The sequence below is a fragment of the Castanea sativa genome, chromosome 6 (assembly GCF_040712315.1).
Source record: "Castanea sativa cultivar Marrone di Chiusa Pesio chromosome 6, ASM4071231v1".
NCBI lineage: Eukaryota > Viridiplantae > Streptophyta > Magnoliopsida > Fagales > Fagaceae > Castanea > Castanea sativa.
Window position 1 is genome coordinate 53,821,550 of NC_134018.1, and position 23,323 is coordinate 53,844,872.

Genomic DNA, 23,323 nt, shown 5'->3' on the forward strand with positions numbered 1-23,323 from the left:
TGTTTTTCCTAGATAAGTTGAAATTTCATTGAACAAGAAGCCAAAGAAGAACTATTTATCATACAAGCATCAATTATGACACAAGGAAGACCATACTGATTGAAAACAATTAAAAGATCTACTAATTCTAACTGCATACTTTGCAAAAGCATAAAATTTTATAATAATTTTAAAGTCGTCCGATTTTCTTCCTCGACTTTTAATACTAGACTCTTTCACTGGGTTATTATACCATTACAATCCTACTCAAATCTGAGTCATAACTCATAGACGGTAAAAGAACATTAACTTTTCTTTTTCCTTATTCTATTTTTCTTTTAATAAGTAAAGATGGTAAAAGAATATTAACGCGTGATACTTCCACCTTATTTAGTGATAAGATAGGATGGGTTCATGGGAATAAGAAGCAGGGTAGAGACACGTCTCAAAATCAGCAAATTAGTGGACCCCACATTCTTAACATCGACATCAGAGAGAGAGAGAGCTATTGGTTTCCTGAAAACGAGGGTCGCCCTCAAGACACGCCCTGACTCTCCTGACCCGAATTGTTTGTTGGGTGGGCCAACTCCAATTTCCCATGACCCACATGCGCCTCTCTTTATGAATGCCCTTAGTCTTTCTGCCAAATTACGAACTGCCACTTTTCTAGACTCTGCAGCTAGCATTGCAGGTAGTAACGGACCTGGCAAGGCTGTAAGTCAGTAACTTCCTCGTAGCAAAAATACAAAAGCACGTCAAACTCTTCCACTTTCAGTTTCATCTTTGTCTTCTTTGTCCACCACAAAACCTAAATTGACAGCCTTTTAACACTCTTCTTTTCTCTGTTTACTGCCTTTTTTTTTTTAAATGGAAAATGAGGTCTTGGTGTGGACTTATTCATCGCGTGGTGTTCATGAGATGTGACAATAATATATAATACTAAGTGTATCACTAGGAGCTTGATAAAACTATTATCATGGCAAGAACAATATATTCATTGAAACTCTGCTACTCAAACTATACCAATCATTACATATAGCATTGCTTTCTATAACCCCTCGATAGGAAAATTTAATATTCATTGGCTACAGTGACTGTGTGACAAAGTTTTTACAACATATAACTGTGTGACATAAAAATCAGGTAAATTTTCCGGTTCTCTGTGGATATACAAAAATTAATTAAGAAAGAATATCACTATATAAACAGTGATTTTTATGGAGCTGCTCAGCTGCACAAATTTTAAATATAAAGCATGAAAAGCTTCTAAAAATAAATAGATCGATATCAATAGCGTTCAGAAATGTCAGAATGAGTTAAAAAAAGTTCTGAATATTTGTTTTGCAGAGACATATTTTTACACTGTTTTCAAATGGGTGAAACAATTATGGTTTGGACGATAAAACACTAAAAGCAAGACAAATCTATTTTAAGACAATGATCAGAAGATTAATGGGCTTGTCTTTGTTCCTCTAAATTAAACAAAATTATTGAGGTTATTAAAGTAGAAAGTTTTTTTAGCAAGTTTGTTTAATATGCAATACGCAATCATTTTCAAGACTACAGATTTTTAGGGGAGGAAAATGAGATTAAGTCTGAGGAAATTAAAGACTAAAGAGTGAGGTTTTGAGCAAGCAAATGAATGAAGCATAACAATATGTTCTTTATAACCTGCAGGCTTTTAATACTAGCTAGACATGGACATGTATATGTAAGAGAGAGAGAGAGAGAGAGCATGGTGTGTTGGGGCCCCAATAGAGAGAGGGAGAGAGAAAGGAAGGTAGGTGGGGCCCACCCCACCGCCCATGCGCACGCTGTCTTACCAGAACCAAACCCATCATCGATCCGATTCCTTAGACCTAACCCTAACCCAACACCCATACACTATTACCCAAAAGGCTCAGACCAAAAAAAAAAAAAAAACCCACCCCACCCCACTCCAAACCCAAACACACTAACACTCTAATAACTCTCTTCTTACCCTTTTACTAGTTCTTCATTTTTCTCTCCCCAAACCCTTAACCAACAGCTTTAAGCTTCATTCATAGAATAGACTTTGAAAACCACCTATGAGAAACAAAACCTCAAACAAGGGGTATTATAAAGGGAAGAAAGATGGCTAATTATTCAGCTATTTCAGCTGAAAATTTGGTGGGTATATATGCCAAAAAGCCTTTCCCTTTTTTCTTTTCTGGTGAAGGTTAGTAGCTTTGATTCATCAAAACACCGAAAAAAAGCAAAAAAGGCAGTAAATAGAGAGAGCCCAGAATACAACCTCTCTCTCTCTCTCTCTCAATTTGTAAACTCGATAGCTAATTAGGGTTTGAGGCCAAAAAAAAAAAAGCTAATGGATCCTGTAACAGCACATGGTCGTCCTCTTCCTCCACCTTTCCTTTCAAGAGATCTTCACCTACACCCTCACCATCAATTCCAACACCACCAACAACAGCAAAATTCTGAAGACGAACAAAGCGGCAACGGAGGCCTAAACCGCGGTCAGAAAAGAGATCGCGACGAAAACAACATCAACAACACTACGGATTCTGAAGGCAAAGAAATAGGTTCAGCCGGCGGAGGAGAAGGAGAGATGACAAGAAGGCCTCGTGGAAGACCCGCCGGGTCGAAAAACAAGCCGAAACCCCCTATCATAATCACCAGGGATAGCGCAAACGCGCTCCGTTCCCATGTCATTGAAGTCTCCAACAGTTGTGATATCATGGAGAGCATTTCCACTTTCGCTAGGCGGAGACAAAGAGGGGTTTGCATTTTGAGTGGAAGTGGCACCGTCACTAATGTCACACTAAGGCAACCAGCTTCACCTGGTGCGGTTGTGACTTTACATGGAAGATTTGAGATTTTATCATTGTCTGGTTCATTTCTACCACCACCAGCTCCACCAGCAGCATCAGGATTAACCATTTACTTAGCCGGCGGTCAAGGCCAAGTAGTAGGTGGGAGTGTAGTTGGTCCACTTTTGGCTTCTGGGCCAGTGGTAATAATGGCAGCTTCATTTGGTAATGCAGCTTATGAAAGGCTTCCTTTAGAGGAAGAAGAGCCACAGGTTCCAATTCAAGGAAGTGGGTCTCTTGGATCCCCAGGAATGGTTGGTCAACAGCAACAACCACAGCAGCAACAACAGCAAAATCAACAACAACAGCAACTATTGCCAGATCCTAATACAACTCTTTTTCATGGGATGCCACAAAATCTTCTAAATTCATGCCAATTACCAACCGAAGCCTTCTGGGGTGGCTCGGCGGGTCGATCTCCTTATTGATAAACAAAAAAAGAAACCAAAACTTGTTGTTTTTAATTTTATTTTTAATTTCCCTCTCTTTTTTTTTTCTTTTTTTTTTTGTTACTAGTTTTCAATCATCCAACTTTGATTCTTCTTTTTATAAATTAGTTATGTTTAATTAAGATTTTAATTATCGTATTATTATTCCTCGACCGGTCTTTGGTTGAAGAAGGATGTACAAATTCGTGAATTGTTCGTGGGTTGATTTTTATCAGAGTTGTTGCTCTAGCTAGCTAGTTCTCCTCCAAGTAAAGGTAGCTTAGAGAGATGAAGTAGCGGCAGTACTATAGTGGAAGATGGCAATACATCTCTCTCTCTCTCTCTCTCTCTCTCTCTCTCTCTCTCTCTCTCTCTATAGTCTATATTCATTTCCTTGTTGCAGTTCTGGTAACTTGTCTGATAACCCATTCAGTCACTCTTTGGCCTTTGCAGAAGAAAAAGAAAGCCTTCTATATTTTTCGAGTGCGTGTGTTTTTCATTTCTTTTGTCTGTAAGACTGTAAGTTTTAGATTCGGTTACATGATCCAAACCCTTTAAAAATAGCTTAAAGAAAATTTTAAAAAATGAACCGTAATTTTTTGGATCTATATATATGGTTTCATTATATATTCTCTAGAAAATTATTATCAATTTCTTACTTTTTTTTTTTTGAGGAACAATTTCTTACTACTTAGTCCTAAAAACACACGGTTATGATCCCTTTTTTTTTTCCCTTAAAAACCATCATTACACTTGACCTTCTTTTTCACTTTCCATACTCTCACAAACTTTGTTGTTGTTATTATTATTATTTTTGAGATCATGGTAGGTTCATTTGAGTTAGTGACTGTTTTTAAGGCGAAGGGAGGTTTTGGGTTTAGGTCTCTCTCTTTTTGTGTGTGTGTGTGTCTGACAAATTAGGGCTCATGATCCTCATTATGAAGGCAGAGAGAGATGGAACATTGGATATTGGGTCACACGTGCGCTGCTCTGCAAAAAAGCTCCTTTTCGAGGCAACAACCAGAACAAACAGACCTCAAGCAAGCGTTAAAGTTACTCTCCCTCCACTTCTCCTTCTCCTTCTCCTTCTCCTCTCTGTCTATCTGTCATTGGCACCAGAGAAATGCAGAAGAGTGGGAGTGATTCAACAGGGGACATAGGTAAGAATAAATAAAAAAGTATAGTTTTTTTTGTCTTGATTATGAATTTATGACTTGGATGCTAGCTCCTTGAAACCCTAGCCCACCTCTGGTTCTCTGCACTGGAAAGAAGGAACTACCCTGTTCCAAATTAGTATCTTTCTTTTCATCACCAGAGAACATTTCTATTTTGATATCATACCCCATAAAAACTGAATAGACAATTAGACTAATAGAGTTTTTTTTGTTAGGGTTAGCTAAGAATTGGTATTACGCTTATTTTGTTAGATCCTCTTCACCACTTAGCTTTTACTTGTTACTGTTACATCTTCCTCTTCCTTTTATGAATTATATGTTATTGTTAGATCTTCTTCATCATTTGCCATGTTCTTTTGTTCTTCTTGGTGTACGTGAATCCTGGGAATTAAGCCCTATTCTCTTAATTGGATGTTCCTTTCTACTCAAAATATTGTATCCCACCTTTCTTTGTTGAATTTCATGCAGAACCAAATTTCCTAGTTAGTACTCTTCTTCTTCTCAAATTTCTTGCCTGGTAGTTGGGAAGCCAAGTTTATTTGCTTGCTCGTCTAGTTGAAGTGTCCCTCAACGTATGGTTATTTGAGATGCAAATTTGACTGGCATCTGCCTTTAATTTGCTACCATAAATGAAAATATGTAGGTACATATATATATATGGCTTTAAATAGTAGCATATTGTACAACTTGGGGTTATCATTGTGTGGACCATGTCCAGCAGTACTGTGCTTGAGATTTTTGTGGATACAATGATGATGATCACCAATTTGGTTCTTTGAACTACACTTCAATGATTAAAAGTACATTGACATGTTAGGACTTCATTCCTATTATTATCCACTTTTAATCTATTTCTTTATTCTGTAATATCTTTTCTACAAAGGTGGCATCTTGTCTCTTGGAAGCTAATAAGTAATCACTTCCATCTGTGGCCCTCCAGCAATTCGATCCTTTCCCCCCCCCCATATTTTGCTTAGTTGTTAAATTTCGACTTTGTCCGACAATTTCCAGAGATTAGACTTATTACTATTGTCCTTAGATGGATAGTGTTACTGTGTTACTTCAACTTCCCAATGCATTCATGCTGCATTGTGCATTGGCTTATTATTTTCTAGACTCAGAGATTAATCATATTAGCTTTTGTCTTTTTACATTTTTCTTCCTGCTAATTTGGGGTTTTCCCACCTCTGAGGTGGTCTGGTGTGGTTCATTTAATTGAATTCTTTGGTTGTTTCACATCTAACAATATCCACTCTTTCATGTCATATGTAAAATATGGACATCTGAAATGAAAATATGGATATTGTGTGAAATATTGCACATCCAGTGACACATTAATTTTGAGTACCAAAGGCTAGGTGACTGTTACTATCTCTCCTTTCATAGTTTCATCTTCCATTAATTTCTTGCATGTAATTATATATATATGTATATATATATATATATATAGAGAGAGAGAGAGAGAGAGAGAGAGAGAGAGAGAGAGAGGGTTTTGAACCTAGAACCCACAATTTGTTGTATTTAATTCATATTATTTGAATTGACATCTCTCCATAAACAAAATACTTGAGAGTTTCAAGGGAGAAAGGGTTCGAGTTACGGGGGTTAGCAACATGTTGTAGTTATCTCTAAAAAAAAAAATCATATTATCTTAAACATCTCCCTATCTGCCTATCTTAAAACTGACATAGTGCATCCTATATTACCTCTATATATATATTCTGCCCGGAATTTTATTCTTATGCATATAAAATTGATATGTGATTGTACTATATCCATGAATTTTTTCTTTAAGGAATACTATATCCAAGAGTTTAGGGTTAAATTGATTTTAATAATTGGGTGTAAATGTTTATGGATGGGGTGGTGAATAAGTTCGCAATGTAGCCAAAACATATCTTCGAAGAATCCACAACACATGAGATGAATAAGGCTGTTATTAATTTCCTAGTTCTAGCATTTTTTTTTTCTTGAAAATGACGTGCCAAAAATGGAACCAAAATTTTTTTTAAGACTTTCCATCATCTTATATTCTACCTTTTAAATAATGACAATAATGTAGGGCTGGTGATATTTTTGGAAGAACTTATATGTTTCAAAGACCAAATGGAGTCTCTCATTTCTCATGAAGACAAGGAAAAGAGTTTCTTGAACCTAGCTAGCTTATCGAAGTGTATGTGTATCAGTGTATGTTGTTCTTAGTTAGAATATTTTCTCGTTATAGACTACATTGAGTGTCGGTAGCTATCAAAATTAAGACAAAAGACCGTCGATAAATATCACAAATTTTTCAAAATACATCATGCATGAGACTTTTATCAACTATCACATAATCCTATAGATAAAAGTAAAATGGCTTCTTCTTTTTTTGGGTTAACAAAACATCTTGTATTTTTTATAAGATTTTTCTAACTCAATGATATTATCCAATTTTCCTATGGAGAAGAAATTGGATTTAAATCCCTTTCTCACTTGTTGCAAGGAAAAAAAAATCTTCTTATTTTGATTTTTGATATGGTGAGAAGACACTGTACGAGTGCTCTCTGTGCTTAAGTTTTTCTTGTTTCAATTTCCTAATTCTAATGTTTAATAATTCAAGAAAAAAATTCTAATGTTCAAATTAAGTGTTTAAAACCTTCAGGAATGAACTTTAATTTCGTCTCACATACCTCAAGAATTTAATTATATATATAACAATGATGTACTAAGTTGTCTTAGAAAAAAAGTCACAAAAAATTTGAAAATATTAATAATAACTAAATAACTATATTCATTTTGAATAATGTGTTTTAGATTTGTTTCTTGAGTGATTGGAATAATCTATCAAGCCATAAATTTTAGTAAAAATATGTTTTTCTAAAAAAAACTATAATTAGATTAATATGAAACATTTGTACCTTAGTTTAATACTAGCTATATCCATTTTAGAATTTTTGTCAACTCATACAAAATATTTGTCAGGATTCTCATAAATTTGGTAGAATGAGCAAATTTTTAATTCTAGATTACTTTATTTTATTAAGAAAGAGAAGGGAATTATTTATGTACTTTTATTTTGTGACATAATTTCTGGTTAGATGTTTATCATATTCTTTGAAGAAAGAAAAATTCGGTTATTATATATATTGAGTAAAATCAGTCATTAGCTACTATCAACTGAGTCAGTAGCCAAAAAGTTTAAATAAACTACTATCAACTTAGTTAGTACCTAAGAGAATTTGGATTACCTTGAATTGGTTTGAAATAATTTTAAATGGGTTAGTCTAGAATTAAAATGGAGCAAATTTGAGATGTAATTTAGTACTTTTAGCAAAAAAAATAAAAAATTTTATCTTACTCTTTTGTTGAGCTTCCTGTTTAATTATTTGGTATAAATAATCTAACCTCATACCACATGGCATGCTCCTTTGAGAATAATGCCCGACACAACCCAATAAATTTCACAATTGTTAAGTTGATAGGTTATTATAAATAATCATATCTACTATCCATCCTTAACAAATAGCAACATCGAATTTTATAACAAATTGAACTGTTATTGATGCATGCAACTAAAAATCAAATTAATTATAGTGGAAATCCTGATAGGATCCGATACACTTGTAGTAATTTACCTTTAATTGAGATGTGAGAATCTAGCAACAAATTTTAGTACCTAACACACGGAATCAAGAATAAAAATTAAAAGAAAAAAATTGTGAATATAATTTACTTGAAATAATTAAATAATTGTGAATACCCTAAATAATATGTTTTCATTTCTAATATATTATTCTTAAAAATTGCGACTCTTGATTTTTTTCCTCTTAATGACACGTAATATAATTAAACCAATCCAATAAAGGTTATTATAATTATATATCATAATATGAGTATTGCACATGAACCATATAGAAAATTTCCAACAAATTGATTGGTAATGAAATTATGACATTCCATCACATCATGCGGAACATCACCTGTAGATTTCCTCTTGATTGTTGCTTGTAACTCTACATCAACTGTTATAGATTCCTCTTGATAGTTCCTTTAATTTTGACCCTACAAATTGTGGTACAGGACATTACGGCTTAGTTAGTTAATTAATAAAGGTCCAGTTAATGTGTGCACTTAGGGCACACATTAACCCCATCTATTTTTGAAAAAAAATTCTTAGAAATTGTAAAAGCTATCAAAACTTTTTCAATTTTCAAAATTTTTTTTCAAAAATGATAAATTATTGTGTGCCCTTAAAGCACGTATTAGCAAAATCCAATTAATAATATGAAGTGGGAGTACTGTTGGACCTTGAGAAATTCAAGCAGTTTGTTGAGTTTGCATAGCATTTAAATAAATTGCTTGCTCTCTTAATTTGCAGTTCCTGGTAAACATAATTAATCTTGTAATAACCTTCTTAATGTGGGAACTTAACCTTGGACTTCCAATCCAACTAGTTCTTACCTCTATTTTACTAAGTGAAGAGGTCATTGGTTTTCCCCTTCACTAACTTGTTTTATGATGAGGCCCGAGAATATATCAAGGACATTGCACTCGTCACAAACAACACAACTATCAACTGTCACTGAGAAACTAGAACCCAACGAAGCAACCAGCCATGATAAACCACAAAGCAGAAGCAAAAGCACTCAAGAGGTATCAACGTTTAATGATAGCGCGAGGGATATCCTGATCTTTAAGGACAAAAGAAAAATAAGCCTCAAAAATCTAAGAGCACCTGTTAACAGCACCCAAAATCAATTTTGAAGCACGCATCCAGGCCAAGTGTTTGCTGCCTTGACCGACCTAAGAATTAATGTTTGTGTAAGTACTAAGTACTAGTAAGTACCGCTGGTGATGGACATAAGAGCTTGCTTATGTATCTAGGATCGATGAACTTTGAGCAGCCCAAGCAACGGTAAATAACTACATCATGAATAGCTTGAAGAACGTTGAGAGCATCTCCTGGTTAACCGCTTTAACATACCTCATTATTGCTAGTCTTGCTCCTATGTAAATTGATTGAGGCTAACATTTGCAATTCATACCCTCTAAAACCCAATACATATTGGTTAAGGATGAGTTATTGTGAGGGCTAATAAAAAATTGACATGAATTGATGACAAGGGCTGAAAATTCAGCTGAAGCGATAAGTAAAAGTCAAAAAGTTAGCTTCACTTACTCCACACTCTATAAAACCAGTCAAAAATCTAACACAAAACAATTTCTTAACTGAGACCTTATATATTTATTTAAATAAATAAAAAATCATGATGAGTTGGCCAAGGAGCTTACAATGATTAAGTCAATAAATTAGTAGGAGAAGAAGAGAGATGGAATTAGTAGTAGCAATACCCCTAATTTCATACCTTACTCATCAAGTAAGGTTGGTGTCAAAAGGATCAACAACAACTCTTTTTTTAGGATTACTAAACTGACAGATGCACTTACATAGCCAACCTAAGTAGATGTTGGTTTGACTGATGTAATTAATTAGATTCTTCTTTTTTTTTTTTTTTTTAATCTTGTCAGGAATAACACCCCATAATAGTTTCTCCCATTTTTCACTTTCCCAAACCCAAACCAAGAGAAGTGGATAATGAAGTTTTTCCCTAATTGCATACCTTACTCATCAAGTAAAGTTAGTGTTAAAAGGGTTTACAACCTTTTTGAGAATTACTAAATTGACCGATAATTTACATGACCAACCTAAGTAGATATTGATTGACCAACATAATTGATTTGATACAGACTTTTTAATTTTGTCACGAATGACATACTACGATAGTCCCTCTCACTTTTCACTTGCCCAAACCCGAACGTGGAGAAGTGGAAAATGAATTTTTGCCTTACTGAGGTTCCAAGAAGGAATCTACAACTAGAAGGGTAGCACGAGTGACGAGGCTGAGACAAGGAAGAAGACAGGTCAAGGTGGCTGCTGAGGCCAAAGAAATTGAGGTCATTGGGCTTGACCTAATATCTTCTTAGGTGAATCGGAGCCTGAGTGATTTCTGATGTGATATCACTCAAACTGACATGCTGACCTAGATGTCAACCATGCAACTTTCACACTATCAGTTGCATGTAGCTTTCAACCTTTATGCAACAAAAATGTAGCTTTCAACCTTTATGCAGATCAACCCACTACGCAAATATTTCCGACCATTACTCTATCAGTTGCTACAGGGACCTTATAAATGGCCCAATTTTATCACCTTTCACCTTCACACAGTCATTCGGTCCTCCATTCCTTTTAGAATAAAATTATGGCTGCTGCTGCACTGCTGTTGGTGACATTGAGGGAAACATTTCCACTTTAAAATGTTATTAAAATTTCATAATTTTGCCCATCAATAATCAGTATTTAAAAGTGAAGAAATTTTTTGACAGGTTTTTAAAAGTGCAGAAGTTGTAAAACTTTCAAATTTGTATAGCCTTTCTCAAATATTTTGGGGTCCGCAGACAGACAATGGAGCTACGAAAAATTGCCACTCAAATTTCTCAACCTTTATACTACATAAAGAATGATGATTTTGTTGCTCGTACAAATCAAATTATACAACATTCATATTGAAACAGAGGAGCTGGACATTGAATCAGTCCCACTTCAGAAAACTGAAGATGAAACGAATTTGACTCATTCAGCAGCAAAAATTTTCTTCTTTTCATTTTCTTTTCCGCTAGGCTACAATCATCGATGGTCAATGAAGAAGCTATAATCATGGCTTACAAGCCCATCCTACACTTTACAAAATTTGCGAGTGGATTATCAGCTGCTGAATGCCCCCTTATGTAGCATGGGTAAGATCTCCTTCCAACCAAGCTTATACAGCACATTTTTAGCAGTTTCTGCACATCACACTCATCAGCTAGGTGTAAGAGTAACAATTCAGACAAGCCCATCGTCCCTATTATCAGTACTCTATCCGCAACCGCCGCATTTCTGATTTAAAGGTGGGGCTGGAATTTAATGTCCGGCGGGCAAGACTCCTTATGTCCTCTCTGGAGCAATCCCGTGAGATACGAACTAGCTCCCAGAGAGCACCTCCGCTAATCATGTCCTTCGCATTTACTTCTGCAATTTGAAAACCCAGACTTTTAGAGGAACAAATCTCAGATATATAAGTTAGTCAATAAGAAGTGGGAAGTCCACATACCATGCTGTGCTAAGTGGCAGAGTGCAAGCTCAATATGACGCCTGATTGGTGCAGCTTCATTATTAGCATTTTGTACAATCCATGGAAGTGCTCCATCTTCTATCAAAAGAGATCTGCCACTTTTTATCCCTATAACAAAGGCACTATATTAATTACACGACACATAGTAGAAAGGCTACGACATTATTAATTGCATCCATTTGATGTTAATGCAGTGTTCTATAATAGATAACATAATGTGATCTATTCAACATCTTAAATAAAAATATTGTTACTGCAAGTCCAAAAGTGCAGTCCAAACATGATTATCGGAATTGTGTCTGAAGCATTGAAATTGCTTTTACTGGAATTGTGTCACTGGAACATCAAACAACCCAAAATAAAGGTTGAAAAAACCTAAATTATTTCAAATGAGTTATCATTTTTGGACAACCAATAATCATAAATTGCTAAACATCAATCCATTTGAATAGTCATCCAATTCATTTATCACAACTTACAGGTGACAGGAAGACGCCAACAACTCTAGATGCATAAAAAATAATGGACTAAGCAATGACTTGTGTTGGATAAAAGAGGCACCATACTTGCCAAAATAAATTAATTAATTAAGGCTTATACCTTGAGTAGAACCTCGGGACTCGCATTTTGCAAAGTTAGCAATTCCACGTGCAACTTGGGATAGAACATCAGGATGCCCACATCTCACAATTCCTAACAAAGCCTTAATTCCGCCTTCAGACCTCAGCTTCGTCTGTAACTTATCTACGGATTGAAGGGGTAGGTAAACAAGAAAGAAAAAAGGGAAAATAAATATCAGCAAAGCATGATTTAAACTACCAAAAAAAAAAAAAAGCTTCACAGAAAGTGAGGACAAAAGGTTCAAATAAGTAGAATACTGAAGAACAAAGATCTTCTAAAAAGCTTATATAACAGCAATGGGTATCTTCAAGATCAACCAACCCTCTCTCTCTGGATTTTCTCTGGATTTTTCAGATCACTAATGTTCTTAAGAAATTTCGGCAGAAAAATAAGTATAAGAAATTAAAATAATATTTTACATTTAAATAAATGAAAACTGACTTCAAAAGTTTTCTCTCATCCACTAGATTCTACTATTAGAAAGTAAATTAAATCAAATAGAAATTAGTACTGCAGAGAGAATATTATTTAAGGCAATCTTTCTTTAAATTCTATTATCAAGAAAAGAAAATAAAAATAAGATCTTTAAAAAATTAGAAGATTACGATGATGCACTTTTTTTCATAAGCCAAAGGTTTCTCTTCCTTAAAATGCAAGAATTCTAGCCTAGATCTTCAGCCCAAAAAAAGAGTTCTAGCCTAGATTTGATGTCCTTCCCAATTGTTTGTCATGCCCAAGAATTCTTGCAAATTTCTCAACACATACTTTCTCAAAAGCTAAATGGCATGAATGAACAAAAAACATAACAAAGAAGAATATGCAAATTCAGTATACCATTGCCACATAGATTAGCAATAGCTCCAGCAACCATGCGTAGGGTTTGAGGATCCTCAGCATCAGCTGCTGTCATTGATAAAAGACTAATTCCCCCTTCAAGCATTATAAGTTCTTGATTGGCTTCTGCAATTCCAGAAAGGAAGCAACTTGAAAAATGATATATCCAAATGAACAAATCCTAATGCAATAGTGATTAAAGTCAAACTAAAGTACAAAAGCTCCTGAAGTCTCAAACATAAGGAAAAATATAAATGGAAAATTACCATTCATAGCAAGATTGGCAATTGCACCAGCTGCTACTCTGCGAACAGTTTCATCTTCAAAGCTTCTAAGAAGCATCAGTAAGGAAGTAAGGCCACCAGATTCAACAATTTTTTTCTGATTGGCTTCTGCTTTTTACATGGCAAGCACATATCATTGATCATTCTAAGAATAAATTAAAAGAAGGCAACAGGAAAAAATGCATCTGAAGAAAAATAGTATGTGTGCTAAGATATCAAATCATTTTAGGAACTTAGAAAGTATTTGAGGGATTCTTAAATGATTCTTTTCTACTCAGAGACAACCTCACAGGATCATAGCAAGTTGGCAACACACTCAAAAAAGGATGTAATAAGTTTTGGTAAATGCATGGTATCTTAACAACAATGTAACTATACATAGGATTATAACAAAGAAACACCTAGTGTAACTCTTTGTTAATGTTACACCGCTTAATAACTTTTTATTGAGTTAATATTTTGAAAATCCTACAATTGAATTACATATCTTCTTTGTTCTTGACACTAAATTTCATGTTAGTTGACAGTCGAATGTTAGTTACTATTTGATCCAAAAACTAATGTTGTGTATAATTTTAAAGTATATAAAAGTTGAAAGAAACATTTTATATATGACATTTACTGATCTGTGATCATATTGATAGTTTACCAGCATGAAGCGTATAAGAAGACAATGTAATCTAACAATGGATTTGTCAAAAATATATCCAATTGATAGTTATTATGTAACAATAACAAAACTCCAAGTGTGTGTGTACATTATGAAGTACAAGAAGGGTGCAAGAGAAAATCGCATTAAAATGAAAGTCAGATAATAAGATCACTCTTGTCATCAGCCATAGATCACCTATTGGGGGTTCTAAGATTATTCCCTATTGGTTCATTTTAATGAAAATATTTCAACTTTTGAAGAGAATAATTTGGAATTCAGTTTTTAGTTTAAATGACTTGAATAAAGTAAGAAAAGTACAAATATATTTTATTAATGAAATTCATGGATGGATTTATGCAATTATCAAGATGTGGGTTTGAAATAATTAGGTGTAAGATGTTATTTCAAATTCACAACACTAGTGATTTTATTGAGCAAAATCCTTATTTGTTGTTAAAAAAAATATCAAGAAATCTATATGGAAATTATTCTTCAAAACCCTTTATTTGAAATCCACAGATCCAGGTGCAACCTATAAATTCTACGTATCATAATATACAATAGATACAGTGGAGATAATATGTCATGCAAGAAATATTCATCTTTGGTTTCATTTATTTACTCCAAATACTATTATAAATAAACAAGTGGCGGAAACTTTATTTGCACACATTACCCTTACTATTAAATGACAGTGATTAAGAAAAAATAATCTTGAAAAATGGATGACAACTTTAGTACCACACAAAAATAGGACTATGCCTTCACTAAATAGACCAATAACTACAAAAATAATATCTAGGGGCAAACATTCTCCTCCACTGAACCGCACACAGAATCTATTCTCCTTTTTTGTCAACAGCAAAAAAACCTAAACAAAGGGCAACTAGACTTTTCCACAACTAAACTAATTACCAGTTCACCACCACAAGAACTTTAATTAAGTTCAACAACATGAAGTAAAGATCACAACAGCATAGACCACATCTTAAGTTAGTTCTACAAGTAAAACTTCATCAGAAACAAAACCAATCAGTGTTTAGGGACTAAGGCTTTGTTGTTGTTGTTATTGTTGTTGTAAACACAACCATTCAATCTAGACTACGTTAGTTACACAAAAGAAAACAGATGGTACACAGAAGCAAATATCTTATTATCAAAGCCAAAGAGAACTGAAGAAAAAAAAAATACCCACCTTCAGCTGCTAGGTTGGCCACCACTTTCACAGCATGAATCCGTACATTGGCATCTTCCGACTCAAGTAGTGCCAAGATCTTTTGCAATCCTACTGTAAAATTAATTGATGGAAAAAGAACCATAAGAAATATGAAAATTGTATAAGGCAAAATCATATTAATTTTATAAATTCTTCAACTACCTTGCTCAAAGAGTGTTGCAATTGATGCCTTCTGTCCATTCCCAGAGTCTTTGAATTGGGAATGCCTAAATGGAGACATGGAAGAATCTAGACCATTATATGCATTTCCAGGCTCGCTTCTTTCAAGACACCTCCTCATCTATATGCATAAAACCAAAGGAAAGCGTATTAAAATTTACAAAATTACGCATGCTAAAGCAAATGCTAAGGAGGGGCAAGAAAGTTTAACTCTTAAGAATTAAATAACTAATAACCTAAACCATTCACAGTTCTAAACAAGGGGGTTCTCAAACAAATAGGTACTTAGAGGTAGGCCTTGGTGCAATTGCAAGTGCCTTCCACCATAAGCAACAAGTCACTGGTTCGAGTATAGCAATCCGCCTCTTTGAAAAATTGAGGTAAGACTGACTTCCAATCACCTCTCTCAAACCCTACAAGAGTGGGAGCTTTGTGCAATATGTACAATATATATATTTTCTCAACCCCCCTCACCCCCCCCCCCCCCCAACACACAAAAACAATTATTAAGCAAGCATCAAGCAGATATCCAGGCAACTCTAGTGAGCTCTTCTGTTATAGAACTCCTGGATTCATAAAAACCATGAAATAATCATGTTTTTTAGGATATGGAGAGTTAAAATCTCAAATACCACGACAATGGAGTCACCAAAAAAAAGCTGATGGCAATGTCAACTTCTAAGCTACAAACAGAATCTAAATCAAGCCAAAAGAGTAAGCTTAACTTCTACAATCAAATACCTGGTCAGCTTCAAAAGTTGATTGCAACAACTGACTCCGTAGTATTATTACTTCTTCTTCAAGTTTCTTCTTCTGATGAGCCTCATCTTCTATAATTTTAAGAAGCTTTAAAACCTCCGTATCTCCACCTGCCTAGTATACCAAAAAAGTCCCTTATATACCAGAAGTTGATCAAATCCAGTGAATGCTAATACAAAAGAACTCTGTAATCCAGGTAAAAAACCATACCTCTAACTGTGAATGTTGCCCAAGTTGACTTTTAAGATGTTCTACCTCCTCTTCAGCTGCTTTTCTTAGGTTAGTTTCCTTTTCAAGCAAGTTGTTTATCTCAGCAACAGAAAGCCTAGATCCCTGCATAATGAACAAAATAAAAATACAATATGATCATTTTAAGAAAGTAAACCAATTAGTGTTTAGAAAGTGAATGACTGCATCAACTAGGGCACTGATGCCAAATTATTTTCCATTACACCAAACCATCAAAACTTCATTCTTGTGCAATGAGCCATCTAGGTCCATTAAAGCAAAGAAATATGCCTATAATTAGAGAGCAGATTGAACAGAGCTCATTCTAATCAGACCTTCCACTCAACTCATAGATGTACACATTTAAACTCATCTTCATGGAAAGTGTGTAAACTAGGTTAACCGAAAATATGGTTATGCTAAGTAAATGAAGTAAAATAACCTAATCGACCAGAACCCCATCCTCAAACACCCCCCCCCCCCCCCGCCCCCACATAAAAAAAAAAAAAAAAAACCCAATGGATAGAACCTTAGAAAGATAAAACCAAAATTATGTTACTTATGTCCGTTGAAGAAGCCATGGGGCGAGCATGGGATATGGCTAAACCTAGCAGTTTCAATTTGGCGTTTAAATAATTAAGCAGTAGGATTAGGATTTAATAAAGTATCAGATGATATTTGCATTCCTTTTAGGTTGTATTCAGATTGGAGTTGGTTCCTATTATTTAAGATTAGTTGCGGTGAGGTTATCTCATCTTCAAAAGGTTGGCTATTTATATATGTTTAAAAGATAAATAATAATCAAGCAGAAGAATAACCATTTTATCTCTCATTCTCAAGTTCTAGGAAGCTAATCACCTCTACTTCAATTAAGGGTCCGTTTGGATAGAACTTATTGTTGAAAACTGAAAACTGAAAATACTGTAGCAAAATAATTTTTAAATGTGTGAATAGTGTTGCGGGACCCATTTTTAATAAAAAATTGCTTAAAAAGTACATGAATAGTGCGCGCACAGTACGCGCACAGTGCATTTGTCCCCCACCGCAGCAGCAAACAAAGAAAAAAAAAAAAAAAAAAAAAAAAAGCAAAACGCAAAAAGTAAACGCAGGAAAAATAAGTGCTATCCAAACCCTCTCTAAAATTCCATTAAAACAAGTTGTTAGAAATCCAGTTCATAACAAGTTATAAATACTGTACCAGAAGTCATTTCAGATTGGCTGGGAAAACGCATGATGTAACCTTTAAATTTTTACACATTTTTTTGAACATAGGTCTCCATTAGCTCTAACAGTGGACAAAATATTACTTTCCACATCACTCAAAATTTCCCAAAGTTTCTCTCTCTCTCTTGCCCTCTTGTTGAATCTCGTGAGTCTTATTTGTGGTCATCATCGACTCAGTGGAAGGTAACACTTAACATGCATCAACAGAGCGTAGCAAGAAGAGGAGCTCCATGGCATGGGTTGTCAAGGTCTTAGGAAGCACAACACACATTTCTTGGCAGCATAGTCATAAGCTACAAGATTTTCTAGTGAAATTAGTGCAGTTCAAGTCCAGTTTTGTTGGGTTCACACTGGTGGGGATTGGATATAGGGGTAATTAAAGGTGGGTTGAAGGCGATACACTTGATTTGCTATTTTCAGACGGTTAGTTTAATGCTCTAAAAGTTGTTTATGGTCTATGAAATATGGAAAATAAAGAGCTATCTAGGAAATGAAGCATTCAACCATTTACTGCTTCCATTTAGTTTGTCACTAAGAAAGCACAATTGGATGCTTCAAAGGTGGTCTCTCTCTGCATTTTCTACAACGGTGCATGACCGTTTCATCAAAAATGCAACTCCCAGAGACCCAAGCAATGGAGCTCTTTCACTAGTCACACTTCAAAGGCAAATCTACAACACCATTCCATAGTAAAGCTAACCCCCCAAATTGATGACAACCACAAACCCTAAATATTCCAATCTCTCTTAGTACATTTTCTTCTTCATAGGCACCTCCCCTAGAGACCTAAGCATATATCCTAAATACACACAGAGACCAAAATATGGCAGCAAAGAAGATGTTCTTGAAACTGTGAGGCAATCCAAAGGCATCATGTAGTTTGTTGTGAAAGCACCAGCAATACAACCGAAGGGAGAGAGAGAGAGAGAGAGAGAGAGAGCATGTTCCTGCCCAAAATCAACAAAAAAGGCAGAAACAATCCAAAATTGCATAGCCGGTAAGATAAATATTGGCCAATCTGATACAGTATTTATAACTTAGAGCTAAACACATCAACATAGATTGTTATGCCACTCTCCAAGCTATGACAAATTTCTTCTGAAATTCACAAATAAAGATTCTAGAGAACCAGAAATGCAAAGAAAGTCGAGATATACAAATGGGTACAAAGTAGTGTTGACAAATATCAGCATGCATCTTTCGGTCAAAAATCTCCGATGACCAACAATTGAGACGAGGCTCCTCTGTCAAGATAATTACAACATATAACAAAAAAAGTTTCCAGAAAGGAGTACCTGTACATTACATAAACCATCAGTGAAGCCATCACGATCATGCTTTTGTTGATTTAACACCAACTTCTCCTCCAGTTGCTTGACTGATTCCATATAATCCATCTGGCATTTTAGCCTCTCCTTCTGAAAAACAAACAAAAATACAAAACAAGATAATTAAATGCATGTTTCTCAACCAAAAAAAAAAAGATACTTAAATGCATGGCTGAAAAGTATATAAGTAAAAAACTGATATGATACAACCATAAATAAAAAGGGAAAGGATAATTCTCTAATATGGCTTCCTTTTCACGAGCTTTTTTACACCTTTTTTTCTTTTTTTAACTTTCTCTTGTTCTTTGGGAGATCCAAATGAAGAACAAACCCAGCATGATAAGAATTAACAAAGAAATAACACAAACACTTGAATTTCATCTGCCAAGGCTGTGAGTCAATCCCCAAAATCCCAGTTAGGTTGGGCTGGCACCTTTCATTCTTCAATTCATTTCAACAGTCATTAGAATAAAAACCCTCAACTATTATCCAGCCCAATGCATAAATATTATAACACATTTCATGATTTACACCCAAACACACACTTATATGAGAAACAAAATTGATAAAATTTACAACAGATAAGTGTGATAAATAGTTAAATAAACCTCTAATGCATCTGTGAAGCTTCTCTCAACCTCAGAGATTCGATTTTGTGCATCTACGTTTATTCTTTCAACTTCATCCTCAAAAGCTTTCTGCTGCCTTTCATTTTCCACAATGAGCTTGTCCACTTGTACTTCAAGCCTTCTAGACAAACTTTTATAATCAAACTCCTCCTTTATCTTCAACATATTCTCCACCTTCATAGCCTGTGATATATGACACATCTAATAATTACTCATGTACTAATTTCGTATGAGCTACCAACAAAGATTCCATTTATATTAAAGATAACACTAGGCATGGTTAATAATAATGAACAACTGTAAAGAAAGATATGGGGAAAATGAAAAAGAAAAGGTTTGAAAGGATCTATTGATCTAAACAATACATGACTACCAGATAATAACATATTAGCAGAAGTGCCTATCTAAAAAAATCATAGCATAAAGTGTAGATCTGCATGTAATAATTTATGAATGACCTTGAGTAGATGACAAATATTAGACATTTTGGAGCTAAATCTTTAAAGCCCTTTACAGAAAAATAGACAGAACTAACCCTTTGTCCAAACTGTATGGTACTCGCAGTCTCTCCTCGATGGCGTGGGGATGGGCCAATAGTCACAATTAATGACGTCCTTGCAGTGCCTGTGAAATAATAACCAATAACCAATCTGAAGAAAAACATATAGAAAATTACTATATACAAAACTATGACTAACTTCCATGTGTTGGAAAAACAAGTAGAAAGAACTACTTGGGAATGAACATAATGATTGGCATCTAAGTCAGAGATGGCTAGAAATATAATAACTATCAAACCATAATGTACACTAAATCAGTATGATTGGACATGTACACATGCAAATCATGCTAGTTTGCCATCAACTTTGAACAAAGAAACCTGAGCACATGGCTATGATTGAACATGTACACATTTAGATGAAAGATGTCTCACCTCCAAATGAATCTCTAAGCAACCTTGTAAGCTTTGAATCACGAACTGGAACATGAGCACTATTCTCAGCTAGAGCATTTATGCACTTCCCTAATGCACTAAGAGAGAGATTGATAGACTTGGCTTCCTCTAACATATGTCCCTCACTTCCTGCCAGTAAAGGAAGAAAAATGTGTTAATATAACTCAGGAAACTAACTCACAAAAAAGAGCATTAGAATCAAAACAAATCAAATTCCTCAAAAGCCATGTAAATGTAAAGCATAACCCCCCCCCCCTTTTGTGTGCGGTGCACACGTGCAAAACATGCCAAATATGGAGAAGCAATTGCTGATAAACTTAAAAGTTTTATAAACGTAAATGTGAAGTGTACCAATGAAAGAGGTCATAAGTTGGGGTATATACCTGACTTATGGACACGCTCTGAACCAGCCAGATCTACTACAACGAGCTTGCTTTTTCGAACAAGTGGCTTAAAGGGTTTGGCCAAGTGAGAGGGATCTCCATTTTCACTGGAAATTATATCTTCTCTTCCCATGACAGACCTTCTAACGTGTACCTGCACTAAGGAACTTAAATATATCAAGATTTCTGCTATTCAATACAGAACATTGTGAAGAATTACCAACTAGACATTATGAAATGTTGATGCAAGAGCATAAAATATATTTATGCTAGTATTAAAAAGATGATCATGTAATAGACAGCCAATTATTCACCATCAGAATAGCATGACTACGAGAAGACTCAGTATTCAACTTTGTGTTAGCAGCAATTCGATGAGCTTCCCCTATTCTTAGCAGCTCCACAAAACTCTGCTGGTCCCTGATTTCTACAAGAGTAGCCCCTGGTACTGAAACATCGCCAGTTTTTGGATCTTCCACAATAGGAATGTTATCATTTGCAGGATCAAGCAGGTCTTGCAAAGTCTCCATATAAAGCTACACAATTTTGTTGAGAATAACAATTTCAGACAATTTGTAAAGATTAAAATATCCCAGATGGAACCAGAAAAGACAAAGATCAAAGATTGAAATCTGAAAAAAAGTTTTTTATATGAACATCAATGGCGAATAAGAAGCATGCATGACCTGCAAATACGAGACTGATATAGAATCAGTCTCTAGAGAAATATCTGCGAAGATATCCTCCATTGAACGAACCATAATTCCACGATCAGATGTATCTTCCTCTCCTATTCGTCCAAGAGTAAAAGTTTTCCCAGTTCCAGTCTGACCATAAGCCATCACAGTCCCATTGTAACCATCTAAAACACTCTACAAAAGCAAAGGGCAAATTTAGATTGCTGGATAGAATCTGAGATACGATAGTAGCGACAAATGACAGGAGATTTGATTCATAAAACTTTACTTAAAGAAACATAGTGAACAGTTTCTAGTAATAAAGTAATAGAACTACAAGATAAGGGGCACGTGAATCAGCTATAACTACCAAAATAAAAACAGCTATAAGTAAGGAAGTCACTCTAAAAAAAAATACACCAAAAACAACATACCTCTACAACAGGCTTAGCAACAACTTCATAGACACGCTTCTGCGATGCAAATTCGGTAAGCACCTCATCAAATTCGTAAGTGTCTGAATCCCAATTGTTTTTCCGGAGTTTCAACCTTTTAAGCTGAGTTAGAGCAAAAACCAAAACGAGCAATGGCACCACAACAAATAAGCTATAAAATACAACAGAGCTCACAAAAAATAATAAAAGAGGGGATAAAAGTCACATTGTAGAATTTACAAATTGTAACTAGAATGACATTTTAGGAGCACCTCTGGCTGCAATTCAACACAATCAGCGAAATCTGCATCCGCCGCCAATTCCTCTGCATTTCGCGGTCTCAATCTTACAGCCACTCGAACTCTTCCAGGTACTGTCGGAAACAACACGAAAACACAACATAACAACAAAGTCCACCGCGTATACATATCTACGTATGTCAATGTAGCTACATTTAAACAATTACCAACTGAACCAAGATCTAAGTGCAAGAATGCAGCTCAAAATTATTAAATGTTCTTCAATAAAAACTAAGAGTAAAAAAAAAAAAAAAACCAAAGAGCCTAGTAGTAGCTCAGTGACATTGCCTAGAAAATGCACTCTACTCTAGAAAACATACATACACTCTCTAATCGAAGCTATAACCACAAATTAAGCCATAAACTAGGTTTAAATTTTTTTTTTTTTGGTTTAGTGTCTTTAATTCAAAAACTTGCATAAAAACCAAAATCTCAAAACTCTAAAAAAGTCACAGAATCGCATTCACATAAAAATGCAAATACAGTTATTGAATTATACTACAATAAACAGAAAGTGAACGGAACTGAACTGACCTCCGTCGCCGAGGGCGGTCAGAGAGGCGGGGCTGCTACGTCGGAGAGCGGATCCCGTAGAAGTTCTGGATTTAAACGACGACGCTTTGAGGTTTGACGACGGTACTGGCCGATCCACCTTCATGCTACCACTACTACTTCCCCTGTAACCATTTCTGTAACTCGAAGCCATTCCCAAAACTCTCTCTCCAAACAAAAAAAAAAGAGAGAGAGAATTTTCAAGCACTCTCTTCGTCCATTCAAATTATAGTAGTACCAAAAATAAAAGCAGGCGGTGTTGGATTTAGGGGTGTTTGGTTGCGGTGGTTTGAAAGTGATTGGAGTAGAATTCAAACAAAATAAGAAAGAAGACTCATTTCTAAAAAGAAAGAGTTGTGCTGTGTTATTGTGTACTGTGGAAGAGACAGGGGAAGACAGAGGTCACGGATCGATGGGTCCCACTGGGTTTGCAGTTTTGAGGGGCCCTCTCTGTCTAAATTTACCAAAATGTCTTTTGATCGA

At 35.1% G+C, this 23,323-nt stretch overlaps 2 protein-coding genes across 3 annotated transcripts; one reads left to right on the forward strand and one right to left on the reverse strand.

The window, feature by feature from the left end:
- Nucleotides 1–1,880: 1,880 nt before the first annotated feature.
- LOC142640874 (AT-hook motif nuclear-localized protein 22-like) lies at nucleotides 1,881–3,413 on the forward strand. The gene has a single exon (XM_075815183.1). It carries the CDS (start codon nucleotides 2,327–2,329, stop codon nucleotides 3,254–3,256), a length of 930 nt encoding a protein of 309 aa, XP_075671298.1. The 5' UTR covers nucleotides 1,881–2,326; the 3' UTR covers nucleotides 3,257–3,413.
- A 7,464-nt stretch (nucleotides 3,414–10,877) lies between these two features.
- Nucleotides 10,878–23,121, reverse strand: LOC142641198 (kinesin-like protein KIN-UB). Of its 2 annotated transcripts, none has more exons than XM_075815603.1 (19): nucleotides 22,823–23,121; nucleotides 22,262–22,362; nucleotides 21,990–22,112; nucleotides 21,565–21,750; nucleotides 21,193–21,414; nucleotides 20,879–21,032; nucleotides 20,475–20,624; nucleotides 20,076–20,164; nucleotides 19,520–19,723; nucleotides 18,879–19,001; nucleotides 16,342–16,464; nucleotides 16,114–16,245; nucleotides 15,355–15,493; nucleotides 15,172–15,261; nucleotides 13,307–13,432; nucleotides 13,041–13,166; nucleotides 12,186–12,329; nucleotides 11,565–11,693; nucleotides 10,878–11,482 (listed from the first exon to the last, which is right to left on the reverse strand). In XM_075815603.1, the coding sequence occupies exons 1-19, from the start codon at nucleotides 22,992–22,994 to the stop codon at nucleotides 11,322–11,324; spliced, it is 2,694 nt and encodes an 897-aa protein (XP_075671718.1). In that variant the 5' UTR covers nucleotides 22,995–23,121; the 3' UTR covers nucleotides 10,878–11,321. The 2 variants fall into 2 exon arrangements, with proteins under 2 accessions (XP_075671718.1, XP_075671717.1); XM_075815602.1 differs by having other exon boundaries at nucleotides 15,172–15,264; nucleotides 22,823–23,120.
- Nucleotides 23,122–23,323: the final 202 nt, after the last annotated feature.